General features: G+C 42.7%; 1 protein-coding gene across 1 annotated transcript; it reads right to left on the reverse strand.

Moving 5' to 3' along the window:
- Window positions 1-186: 186 nt before the first annotated feature.
- mov10l1 (Mov10 like RNA helicase 1) lies at window positions 187-11,319 on the reverse strand (the record flags this gene model as incomplete). Its single annotated transcript, XM_080505550.1, has 25 exons — window positions 187-282; window positions 400-537; window positions 1,882-1,989; window positions 2,290-2,439; window positions 2,645-2,818; window positions 2,932-3,078; window positions 3,795-3,894; window positions 3,981-4,102; window positions 4,379-4,525; window positions 4,766-4,981; window positions 5,178-5,256; window positions 5,585-5,654; window positions 6,059-6,114; window positions 6,216-6,307; window positions 6,382-6,452; window positions 6,531-6,708; window positions 6,888-7,002; window positions 7,604-7,801; window positions 7,965-8,252; window positions 8,405-8,545; window positions 8,671-8,858; window positions 9,457-9,569; window positions 10,612-10,771; window positions 10,937-11,148; window positions 11,250-11,319. 25 exons carry the CDS (start codon window positions 11,317-11,319, stop codon window positions 187-189), a joined length of 3,429 nt encoding a protein of 1,142 aa, XP_080361676.1.
- Between the last annotated feature and the right edge of the window lie 1,274 nt (window positions 11,320-12,593).

Below are 12,593 nucleotides of genomic sequence, written 5' to 3' on the forward strand. Positions count from 1 at the left end.
AAATACCAAAACTGTATCTAATATTTGGTTACATGGATTTAATTGTGAAAAATACCAAAGGAGTGCAAGCTGATTCATCTAATTGGCCTATTGTGAAGCGAATGGTCAAAGTGTCTTATTCATGGTCCTAAAAAAAAAAGCCTCCTATGAGCCGTCTTATGAAGGCTCATTAGAAATGCATACCAGTCATTCCTGAGGGTCTCGCAGGGAACGAGGGGGGTCACAGCCGAGATATCCCTGGTTGGCAAAGGTGTAGTGTAGCAGAGCCGAGAAGCACGGATCCTGAGAAGAAAAGAAGTCTCATGAGTTCATGTAACAGATGCTTTGCTTTAAACTCTCCTTCGAACCTGCCAGAGATCACGCGCAACCTAAAAACTACGAAACTCCTAAGTTACTCACCCGGATGAGAATGTGGGGGTTTCCGACAACTATGAGCAGAGCTTTGGGGCGAGTGATGGCCACATTGAAGCGTTTCGGGTTGGCCAGGAAGCCAATCGTTTTCTGCAGATCGTTCACTTCCGACTCGTTCGACCGTACCTGTAACGTGAAGGAGTACGTGTGATTCATTGTTACAAAGAGAAGTAAACTACTGAAGGGTTGTCATACACATTTGTGTAACAACCCATTTCACGTTGATGCCACCAGATTAATCAGAAAATGAAACGATTGTGGTTATTATTGCAAAACAATGTTGATTTTTAGTCTTCATTTAGGGATAATAAAAATTATGTGGATTCAAACTGAAGTGGAAACATTTCCTGTGAGATTATTGTGACGAGCTGCAATCGCCGGCTCCAAGTAACATTGTCGTGTAACTGGACCCCCAAAAGGCACCAAAAGCTTTGCGTTTTCAATTGAAATCATTGTTGCATAAATGGGCCCTTATGCTCATGTTTTTTTTTAAGTATTTATAAAAGGTGCATTGAGTCCCATTGTAAAATTTATTTTTATTCCTTGGCTTTTAACCATGCTCAAACATGGTTAAAATCGCTGGTTTTAACCATGTTTGAGACGCTGCGCCTGGTTTTATTGTTGTCAATTGTATCGTTTATTTAACTGTGTTTACTATATTTGTATTTTTTGCCTTTTCTGTGAAGCACTTTGGCTTCAGCCACAGCAGCTTTGTGCTATATAAATATAAGTGACTTGACTTCTCTTATTTATCTGGTAGGATTCCCAAGGAAAACAAAACTACCCATCATTATTGTTTATCAATGGAACGCCACTATAAGACCAAATCAGGTCAGCGCGGCACGAAAAACATTGTGAAAGCAACCATGCAATGCTGCACACAGACTGCCTAAAGGAGTCCACGTGTTTCAACTAAAAAGCATCCCTTAGTTCAATTCAACCACAATTCCCCCCTGAAATGTACTTTTTGCATTGGCTGGAGCACGCAAACCAGACAGAACATAATAACCAACTCCACCATATTATTTTCATTGTTGACCTCTAAAATCTCTACAGGGTTTCCTTTTTCTGGTCACTGGCCACGTGAATTTGGCATCGACGTGTCGCCGTAACTCAGCAGTCACGAGGACGTGCTGCTCTGCCAGCTGGTGTGGGGTTTGGATCAGAGCAACAAGAGTAAGTGTCAAAAAAACAGTCCTCCCGTGGATGGAAATCATTTATGTGTTGATGCTGGTTCACATCAGACCTATGTCACAGATATTTTAATGTGCTTCGGATTTTGTACTTTACAATTATTAGAATTTATCCGCATTTGCCCCTTTTTTTTGTAAAACTAGATTACTACTACAACTATTAATGCTACAATACTATATTAACATTTTTAAAAAATTTGCATTTTCTTTAAACAACGAGCCATTACCCAGAATAGCATGTGTTCTGATATTTGATATTATGTCTGTTTTAGCCTACCGTGGACAAAATGATGACCAGGAACTCTTGTCCCTGAAACTCCTCCACTGAGCCCACCTTGATGTCCGACAGGCCAACTTTGTTAAGCAGCACTCGAATCTTCTCACACTGGGGAATATTATAAAAAACAAGAAATCTGTACGGTCTTTGTCACGAACAACTGTGTAAAGTCACACATTTGTTGATACACAAGCCATATTCATTTTGTTCTGGTGTCCCAACCTCCAACAACATTTGATGCTCTTGTGTACAAATGCAGGCAATACATAAACATGTACAATAAATTGTGTATTTATGAATATTTCTCCCCGACTGCATAAAAATGGACTTGTGGGGGTCAACCTATTCGAGTTCAGAGGGCGAAAGAAAGGGCAATCAGGTTTTTGCCAGTAAAAATGGAGGACTCACTTGTTTCTTGTAGGGAGAAATGATGCCAATGTCCGAGACGTCCACAGGTTTGTAGAGCTTCTTTGACAGCTGGCAGCAGTAGAGCATGACCTGGACAGCCTCCGCTGGGTTGAACCATGATGGGTTGTTGCATTCTCTCATTTCAGTGCCCTACAGCAGAGCAATCACGGAGTGAAATGAAGTGATGGGCAGGGAGAACAAGTGACATAATCCCAGCATGATGGGATAAGACTGGATGTGCAGGCGGAAAGTTTGAAGTCATTCGATACAGCCACGCTCAATGTTTGACATCCAACAAGATGTCTCTCTACGGTGAATCAGAATTGAGTGCACAGTTGGATTCAGTGTGTATTACCCTGACACCATGAAAAAGCAGCGGGAAGCCCTTTTTTGGAAGGTTTTTCCACTGGCAGAGAGACTCTGTGACGTCCTTTCGGGCTTTAAAGCACAGTTCTCCCTGGTAAAAGAGCTTGGAAGGCAGCGTGAGCAGGGCCTCGTGAGAACGATAGTTGCAGATCAGCTTAGTCACCTGTTGTTGAAGCCAGAAAAAGCATTTGACAGCCCATAGCATATCTTTAGCACGGTGTTTAAATACATTTTAGTCACTTTCATGAGCAAAGTGCCAGAAAATGTTGCACTGACCAACTTTGGATTGTAGCCCCAGTCTTGCCTGGAGTACAGCGGGTTGGTCATGAGCCTCTCCAACAGCGAAACCCCGAGGCCAAAGGCTTCAGCGCACTTATTCTTCACCACTGGACCCAGCTGACAGGGGTCTCCAGCCAGCACGATCTACGTAGACAAAAGGTGGAAAAAGTCATCATTGGCAATGACAGGATGAGGTCAAGGACTTTATGACAAGCCTAATTATGTCTTTTTTTCTCCCCTCCAATAGACATGAAATTACTTCGACTTTAATTTAATCCAAAATTCTGTGGGGTATTGGTTCAGTTAGGAATGGCTCTCCTTCTTAAGTACACAAACCAGAAAAAGCCATATGGCAGTCCAAATTTGACAACATGATTGGAACTGCTATACCATACTCTGATAGTCACAGCATTTACTTTTTATTTTGATGATCCAATACGACTCAAATCAGAAATTCACTTCACCCGGCACATTCAGGACACGCAAATTCAGCTTTGACTGAAAATGTAAGAGATAAAAACAGCTGCGAGCATGTCATGAAGATGTTACCGATTAGCTGAGCCGTAAAGTAATGAAACAAAGTCAACTGTGCATAAAAGTCTTTGTTGTAAGTCCTGTCAGTTCATTAATCCCAGACAGACTGAGGACGTCTGTGATGGAGCAAATTTCTACACCAACACAAGCAGAGCTCAGAATGAGATACCACAGGAATCTGGTTGCATTCGGTAAGTTTGTGTCACCACACACACACACGCTGCATCTCAAGATGCCTGCTGTAGATTAAGACTGTCGCAGATGTTTACATCACTGCCAGGCTGCAACACATTGAACCAATGACTGAAGTCGAATTCTGTTCTGACCTGTCCATTTTTCTCCGACACAAGGCTTATGGGAATGAGGGACTCTGGCTCAGTTGCTTGGCCGGCTTCATCCAGGAACACGTGTGTAAAATGTCCCAATCTGCCAAACAACACAGAGCCACGGTAATTGAACTGAAACTTTGGTGGGAGAATAGTGAACGACCTCGAACTCAGCCACGGCCTTACTGCAGTCCTATATTGTTCAGCATGGCCGCACTGGAACAGGTGCTGACCACAATCCTGTGAAATGCAGCATGATGGATATCCTCTCCTGCACTCGAGTACGTTTGCAGCACTTCAGGTATGTGCTACAGGGGGGGAAAAGCCATGCAAATCACACTGCATATAAATACCAGCTGATTGAATACAGACACAGTTCAAGCATATTACCGCAAACATCTATTATTTAAAGATGGTTACTTACAACCACACTGCCCAGACCAGAAATAAATAGGCAATGTCATTTGCGCATTACATACTACAGACGGGAGCAATCATTTTTATCTTTTAATTATAAATAACTTTGCAGCTGGAAAAAAATTGGATTGCATCACAACTTGTTCTCCATTGGAGGTGTCCAGTACCTCTATCTGCCTGCAGGTTGCATTGATGCGAGCCAAACTTGCAGCGTGCAGGAAGCCGCTCTCATGTAGGCGGATGGAGACGAGGTCGGCAGCGCTGTTTGAAGGAGTGCACACAAGTATCCGACTGCTGGGCAGAAAGTGGTAAATCTGGGAGGAGGAGAGATTTCAAAGCATCACTCAAGCTCAGAGATAGGACGGCACTAAACTTAACAGGCATGAGAGCCATTGCGATTTGAGCTCCAGTTTGACAAAGTTTTATGAATGTCGCTCAATCTCCGAGATTTACAGCTTTAAGTTGCAGAGATAATTGTAAACACCCGTAAACACTGAGCAGCACAAAATTAGCAAACAAGGTTTGATTGACCCCACAAGAACGTGTGCACGCACCTGCAGTATAGCTTCGATGAGGGTGATTGTTTTTCCGGTGCCTGGAGGTCCAAACAGCACATAAGGGGCGGGCCGACACTCTCCCTCCACAATCCTCTTCACTGCTTCTCTCTGAGCAGGGTTCAGCTCTGGGTTGAAGAAGTGCCCTTCACTGGGGACGGCTCGGGATGCCACTTTACCACCTACAAGCAATTTGCCATTTGTTTCAGCTGCTTTCTATTTAACCGGACACAAAAGTGTTAAAGCACTGAGAAGCGCATGCACCTTTAGTCTGGGTGGACTTTGACTTCATATCGACAGAAACATTCGATCCATTTCCAGCAGATGAAACCTGGTGATCAAAGCGATTCTCACTTGGCCAAGATGACATTAAATCAATTTGTCCTTTATTTTTTACTATCAAGTTTTTCACCTCATCATTCCCTGTCGTTTGGGTTTGGTCGAGTTCATCCACCCATTTTCCCGTCCACTGAGGCTTCTGAAGAATCACCCTGGATGGAAACAGAACTGCACAGCGACACCTTATAAATGACCCCAGCAACCCTGACAAGACCCGTGTTTAAGTTAAACATACTGACAAAACAATGCAGTCTAGAGTAGATATCAAAACTCCTGGTTTGAGAGAAAAGACCATGAAAATTGACTGATGATTATTGAGTGAAACTCGTGATAGTATAGGCTTCTCAACCAAAATGTTTAAATTCACAGGCATGAAATGCCTTTATTCTGTTGGAAAAACTGATTTCACAGAATAGAGTTGTGATACACAGCAGAAAGACTAAACACTTCCCTCTGCTGCCAAAGTTGATGCTCTCTCACTTCATGGTCAACACATTTCCATTAAGCCAGAAGTCGCCAAAGTGGGGAGGCACGTCCTCTTGTGGGGGTTCTGGGTCATTACAGGTCAATGATCCATTGAGCAATGTGATCTCTTCATTAAAACACTGATAACTCAACATGTTTAAAGCATTTTGTCAGGTCGTGAGCAGTTGTTCAAACATTTCTTTAAAGCACTCGAAGATGAAAAATTAAAAAGCTGTAGGACATGATGCATATTAAATAATTTACCTGTTGATGTCAACCAACAGGTAAACAGTGTAGCATCTTTAACTCATATTTTGCTTATTATTTAGTTTTTAATCTTTACCTGTGTTTATTCACCTTTCTTATTTTATCTTGTGTTGTTTAAAATCCTGTGTATGTACATCTTTTGTGATCCAATGAATTCACATAAATAAACAGATAGGCAATTTGAATATAATTTCAACTTAGATTTTTTGGATAAAAACCTACCATCTCCAAAGTGTTTTGCTTGCTCCAGTGCGTAGTGACACCTCCTCATGGTCAGTCTGATTACACAAACAGTCAATAAAAGTCATTAAAAGATTGGCTTCGGTTGTAAGCAAGATGTCCATAAACAGTTCAATGTCAAGGTTTCCTCTCTGCTCACCTGTTAAAAGAGAACTCGACATCGAGCGGCTCTCCGAGGTAGGCACGGTGAACGTCAGAGTTCACTCTCAAACTCACGTCCTCGTCACTGATCTGTCGCAACACATTGCAATAAAACATTATTAAAAGGCTTTACGTTGGAAAAGATGGTGTTGAATACCTCATACCTCCGTGACATAGCTGACGTACTCCATCAACAATTCATCACCGACTTGTTTTTTCAGTAGTATTCGGTCCCCTGTGGAGAAAAAGCTTGTGAAGAGTCTTCATTTGCGACATCACAAAGCTTTGCAATGGTGATTAAAAGGCACCTCACCTATATTGACATTGGGCCTGCCTTCAGTCAGGCCATGGACCTGAAGGTGCAAGCAGACCGGACCTTTTCTGAGAAACGCTCCGTTGATGGTGAATTCTTTCACTTCTTTTTCTGCATGGAGCTCCTCCAGCCAGAGAAGAGTAGAGAAACGTGAAGACATGTTGGAAGGTGAGAGCGCCTGAGCGAGAGAGTTCACACTGTCAGAAATACAACATTTGTGTTCATCTCCTGATTTTTTCTCTGTCTTTACCTCCCTTCCACATATCTGTACTTATAACTAGGAAGATGTAAATACTGTAATGACAATTCCATTCCCCCCCATCGCAAGTTGCTAAACTTGATCAAAGGTGTACTCACCTCTCCTAGAAGAGGCTGGATGACCAAAACATCCTTATCTGCCTCCACACAGTCTCTCAGAGTCTGAGGCACGGGGTACTTGGGCAGAAAGCTTGGCAGCCGCCGCTTTTCAAGCCTAAAAGTAAGAAAGGTCATCTCTTAGGCAAGACAAAGTGATTCCAGAGTAAGCAAAGCTGAGAGGAAGAAATATATATATATGGCTCATCAAAGTGAGTATGAGGAAAAAACAGCAGGCCAAGCACAATTAGATTAAAACAGAAATGCAAGGTCAAATATTTGCAGCAGTTGCATGAAACTCATTTAATGTCAGTGGCACATTCAGTTACAAAAATTGATATTAAAATTTTAAAAAGGCAGCAACTCCTAATCTGAAAACGCTGAAATATACAAACGATCATTTGCATGATAATGAAGCACGATGTTCAGCTGGGAATTAAAAAGTAGCTACTTTTCCCTTTTTTTTTCTTCAAAACGCAACTTGATGTTTTTGTCAATTTTAAGCTTTGTAAGGTCATCGTGCCACCTGCACCTGAAAGCAGGTGTTTGAGGAGACAATATCAACCTGGCTCACAAGATCCCATTTCAATTTGTAGCCTATGAAAAAAAATAAATAAATAAAAATGTGAATTTGTTGCAGAACACCAATGACAACCCCCGAGTAGCAACAATGATTGACAGCTTATCTTAACCTCTGTGATTTTCCTTAATGATCTGACCTTCTCTTGACTTCTGGAGCCGTCACCGTGACGACGTGCGCGTGGGGAGCGGCGGCAGGACGAGTTTCACTGGGAGCGTAAGGCGCGGAGGGGAGCAGCAGGCTCTCGGTTTCGCTGCCCACCGTGACCTCCAGGCGCCTCCCGATGATGAACGAAGCAAAGTGCAGCATCAGCAGCTCAGTACAACTTCCAAGGCTCCTGTGAAAAGTTCATCACACGTTGAGCTGAGCAGACAGACAGACATCGGGCACTTCCTCAAAGACGTTCCAATAACACAAAGACCGCCATTAATCTTGAAACAATATCGTCCACATCATCAATTGTTTGTCTAATCCCACTTCAAAAGTACAACACAACTTACTTTGCTTGACAGGACAATACCACAGACACTCTTCCTCCGGGAGGTATATCCACTTCTTCTTCCAATATTCTTCCGTCAGTGGAAGAGACGGCCTCCTCCTTCATGTCAGTGTTTTTGTTGACATCTTCCACATTACTGCCCGCTGTTGCTGAAGGTTCAGAGCAGCTTCCTTGAGGACGGCGTCGTGTTGGCGTGGGTCTGTTGAGGGCGACCAAGTTGAACTGCTCCTCCGAGTCCCATCCAGCAAAGTTGCAGCATTTCAACCGATGCGTCTCTGAATCTTTATTTCTACGGCGGAGTGATTCAAAATTAAACAATGAACTATATTTTGCAGCCGACGAACTTCGTCGGCTTGGAGGAAACATTGTTTGAAGCCAAGCGCTGTAATCAAGGTTGAAAATACAAAAGACTTTCTTTTTCAATCTCCTCTTTGTACTCACTGTATCCACAACACAAACTCCTGCGTCTCCCCAATCATCAGAACTCCAAATTGGCCGTAGTCCGTTACTTCCACCCCTCCTTTGTTTTCCAAGATAATTTGGCGTTCAGCCGTTTGGAGCTGGGCCTCAGAAACATTGACACTGCGAGAAAACAGCACCCATCCCCATCCAACACTTATGAGTCTGATGATACACTTACAAAGCTGAAATCAACTGTGTCCATTCAGATTAATAATCAGTGCCAGTTTCAAAACTACAAGCGTCACCTCTTTTTCCAGGGCGACATGCAGAGGGCCCTCCAACAGTGGAGGGACTGCTTGCTCTCCAACATCACCACATTCACCAGGTCCCCTTTCACAGGCTGGTAGTCGGCGGGCAGCAGCAGTGACTCCATGGTGAAGAAAACGTTATTGTTCACCACGCCGTTCTGACCGCACGTGCTCGTCACAGGAACCTAAACAGAGGAGATCATTCAGAGGAAAGTCGTGAAGAAGATTCACCGTGACCGTAATGTTATTTTAAAGATTACAGATCGGTCTGAATGTAAGGTCCTACTCTTGCAAGGTTAACATTTGTAAAGAGGCTCTGGAAGCCAACCATTGTCATTAAAAACATAAGCTTTTGTCATTTTTAATGACATGTACGCATGAAACATTGCTGCACGAACACATTCTGTAATTTCCTTCCTCACAGCTACAGTTCAGCCTGCGCCTCCCACTCGTCATCTTTGCTGCCATATAAAGCTTTTGAGATGCAGCATTCTTTTTAAACTGCTTGTTAGCAAAAACCTAGAATCCTCTTGTTCTTCGGCTCCCGAGGCATTGCCATGCACCATTCGGTACACAGCTAAGTATAAGTCTTGTTTTTTTTCTTTCCAGGAAAGGAAAAAGAAAAGAAAAACCCACACATTCTACATTGGGACCAACAGAGTAAATAATCACTTCTTGTTGTTCATTTGGTTTCTTTCATTGGAATATTGTACAAATCAATTGAGCCTCCACAATGTTGTGAACTTCAGTGTACTTATCTGGAACAAACATTGACTCTGTTACCTCGTCTAAGCGGCAGTAGCGTAAAGGTGCCACAGAGCAAGCCTGGGTCGTCCAGTCGGTAGGGTTGATGAAATATTTAGCTTGGACCCAATCTCCTTTCATTGGCACATAACCTACAGGAGAAGAGCAAAAACTCACAAATCAAGACAGCTGACAGGGAATTGAAGACCTATAGCAGGCCCTTGACACATTTAGGTGTGAGTAATCCGTCAGTCTAAAGTCCGCTATAAACTGTGCAATTTTAATTTTAGTTACAAGTTCGCAGCTGGCCACACTGTATGAAACGAATCGAAACGACTGCGCACAAGAATAAAAAGTCAGAAGCGAGCGCTCGTCCTTGTGACATTTATGTATTTGGAGAGAAATTCCCAAAAGGTTTTCGTATAACTTTTGTCCCCCATGCATTGTGCAAAGCAACCATTTGGGTTTAGTGCCAGTGCCGGTCTGATAACTTCATTTCATACCGACTTCTTATTGGTAAGTTAGTTGACGTAAGCTGCAGCATTCCCCTTTCTGGAACTACTCTTTTTATACCGGCTCCAAAATGTGGAACTTTTCTTTCACACTTGGGAGTCCCCAGCACAGAGACCGTCGGAGGCTACGGAGCACTGTTACTGCGACTACACATCTTCCCTGTGGTGAATAGTTCCTTCCGCTCACGCGCAAGTAACAAACATGACGGCGCCCATAGTGGCATGACTCTATATTATAGTTTTGGTCCATATGGGTCGTTTTATAGTGGAGACTCACCCCTGACAGCATACAATTCGGCGCCTGTCCATACTAATGTTTGGGTACTCTCAATTTTGTTTACGTTTATAGCTCTGCACACACATCTGCCGCTTCATTACAAAAACAAGCAAAGCAACAGCGCCCTCTCGTCGCCCAGCAAACAAACTACATCATCGTCAGTGTTTCTGCTGCTGCTATGTAAACCCAACACTTTTCTTTAACAAGTCAAGGTGTTGTCACGGGAAACGTTGTCGTGTAAACGGGCGCCATAGAGACAAGATTTATGATATCGCTAAGAGTCTCCCACGACTGTTATCTTAATGCTGGTTCATAAATGCTGATTCGGTCGCAAGGACGAGTATGAAAAGCATCATGGCGTCAAGGTCGTACTTCAGGCCTCTTAAGTAAATGGAGTATCATTACCCTCCTCGAGACTGTGGCATGGGAAGTATGTCTTCTGATTGATGTAGCCGCCGTTTCCATCAAATGACGTGACGGTGCCGATGAGAGGCCGCGGCCGCTTACAGTCTTCCTCCTGAGAGGTTCCTCCTCCAACCTCCCAATCGTAAGCAGTCCTCTGCACCTGAGTGACAGGTTGAAACCGTGTCAGTCCGCCAATCCCCTCCCAATAAAGCCACCTCATAAGAACAGTGAAAACACACAAGTTGTAGGATGCAAAGTTCCAACAGGAACGTCACGCTTGTCTGCAAATCGAAGAAAGTGTGTGCAGGACGCTCACGTTCCTCACCCTCAACGCTTTCCAGCCCCCTTGGATTCCGATCCTCACCGCAGTGCAGTTGACCAGGTCCCCTACTTTCAGTGGCGTGCCGCCCAGCACCTCAGCGCTGGTGAAGTAGACTGCATCATCGATCATCCCATAGTCAAGACACAGCTGCGTCACAACACCATCCTGCAGGTGGCGGATGTTCTCCTTGCCCGGAACTGACAGGGAAAACCGATCTGGAGCCAGAACAAGATCAAATTAGTTTAATGTGTGCAGTTACATGAAATTGGAAGAAAAAGAAAAGAAAAGAAAAGAAAACTATAGTAAAATGGCAGACCTTCGATTTCCGCTGTCCGCCATAGTGGAGACACCAGCTTGGACAGAATGTACCTCGCGGCAGTGATCATGTCCGATGTAATTAGCCGTCCACTCTGAGAATAAAAACAGTACATAGATGTTGTATATCAGGCTGGTATTTGCTGCTTTGAAAGCTTTTGGAACACGCTCGAGTTCCACACGACGAGCTGGCCGCGAGCTGAAATAAACACAATCTGATCGGTGGCTGTTGAATCAATCAAAGATGTTTTAAAGTTACCTTTGTTCAAGCAGAAAAATTATTCCTGGAAATAAAAGTGGTTGACAACATTATTCGACAATGAGTTGAGTGTTTTGTTTTGTTTTTTTAGGATTTTAAATTGTCTCAATTGGCAACTCACGTGCTCCAAGCTCGCTGAGGTGAGCCACGCGACGATCTCGTCTCGCTCACGTGTGCCTTGCTTACGCTGCTTCACGTCGGTGTTATGAGAAATATGGTGACTCGATCAGAAAGGTACACCGTGCAATTTAATGCCGGAAAACCCCCATACCCAACTTAATGGTAAATGTTTGTGGCCTTCTATTGTTTGTCATTATAAAAATTGCGTTCAAACATTCGCAAGCCTCAAATCATTTATTAGGATGGAACTTATCAAAATAGAATAGAATAGAATAGAATAGAAATGCTGCATTAATCAAAGAGAAAATTATTTTACAGCATTGCTCCATACAGAATAAATAGAAATGTATATCAAATAAGATATCACAGAAAATTAAATAAATATTGATATATATACAAGGCGTAACTGATTATATAAGCATGGAAAGAAAGGAATTTACAGGAAAACACAACAAACACTATTAACAAGGAATAGTGAAAGACAGGCTGATACAAAAAAACACCTAAGAAAGACTGAAAGTCCCAGTTTTCCTTCGGTATTGCTCAAACACAAGCAACAAGATGATATTTCATAAAATGCAAGGGTGGAACCAAGATATTACAAATACTCATTTAACTGTAATTACATACAATTTGGAGGCATTTGTATTATCGCATGTACGTGATTCGGTTGTGTAATTTGGCACCAATTTAAGTACAATTTCATTCATGTAATCCACTTAATTGTTTCTGACATTGTGAGTCATTACTGAGTGCAGACACAATTCGTAGCAACTGAGTTTGTTATTTCAACAGAGATGATTCATGTTTCATACCTTTGTTCACAAGATTAATTGCCAAAGCAGGTTTTTAAAAAAAAAGATGCTTTAACTGTATATGTTTAATACAGTTAAACTGAACTATTACTGATGCAACTGAATGACTTGTTTTGTTTTTGTTTTTTTGTTTTTTTTTCTTCAGAAAAGT

Source organism: Blennius ocellaris (genome assembly GCF_963422515.1).
Source record: "Blennius ocellaris genome assembly, chromosome: 11".
Classification (NCBI taxonomy): Eukaryota; Metazoa; Chordata; class Actinopteri; order Blenniiformes; family Blenniidae; genus Blennius; species Blennius ocellaris.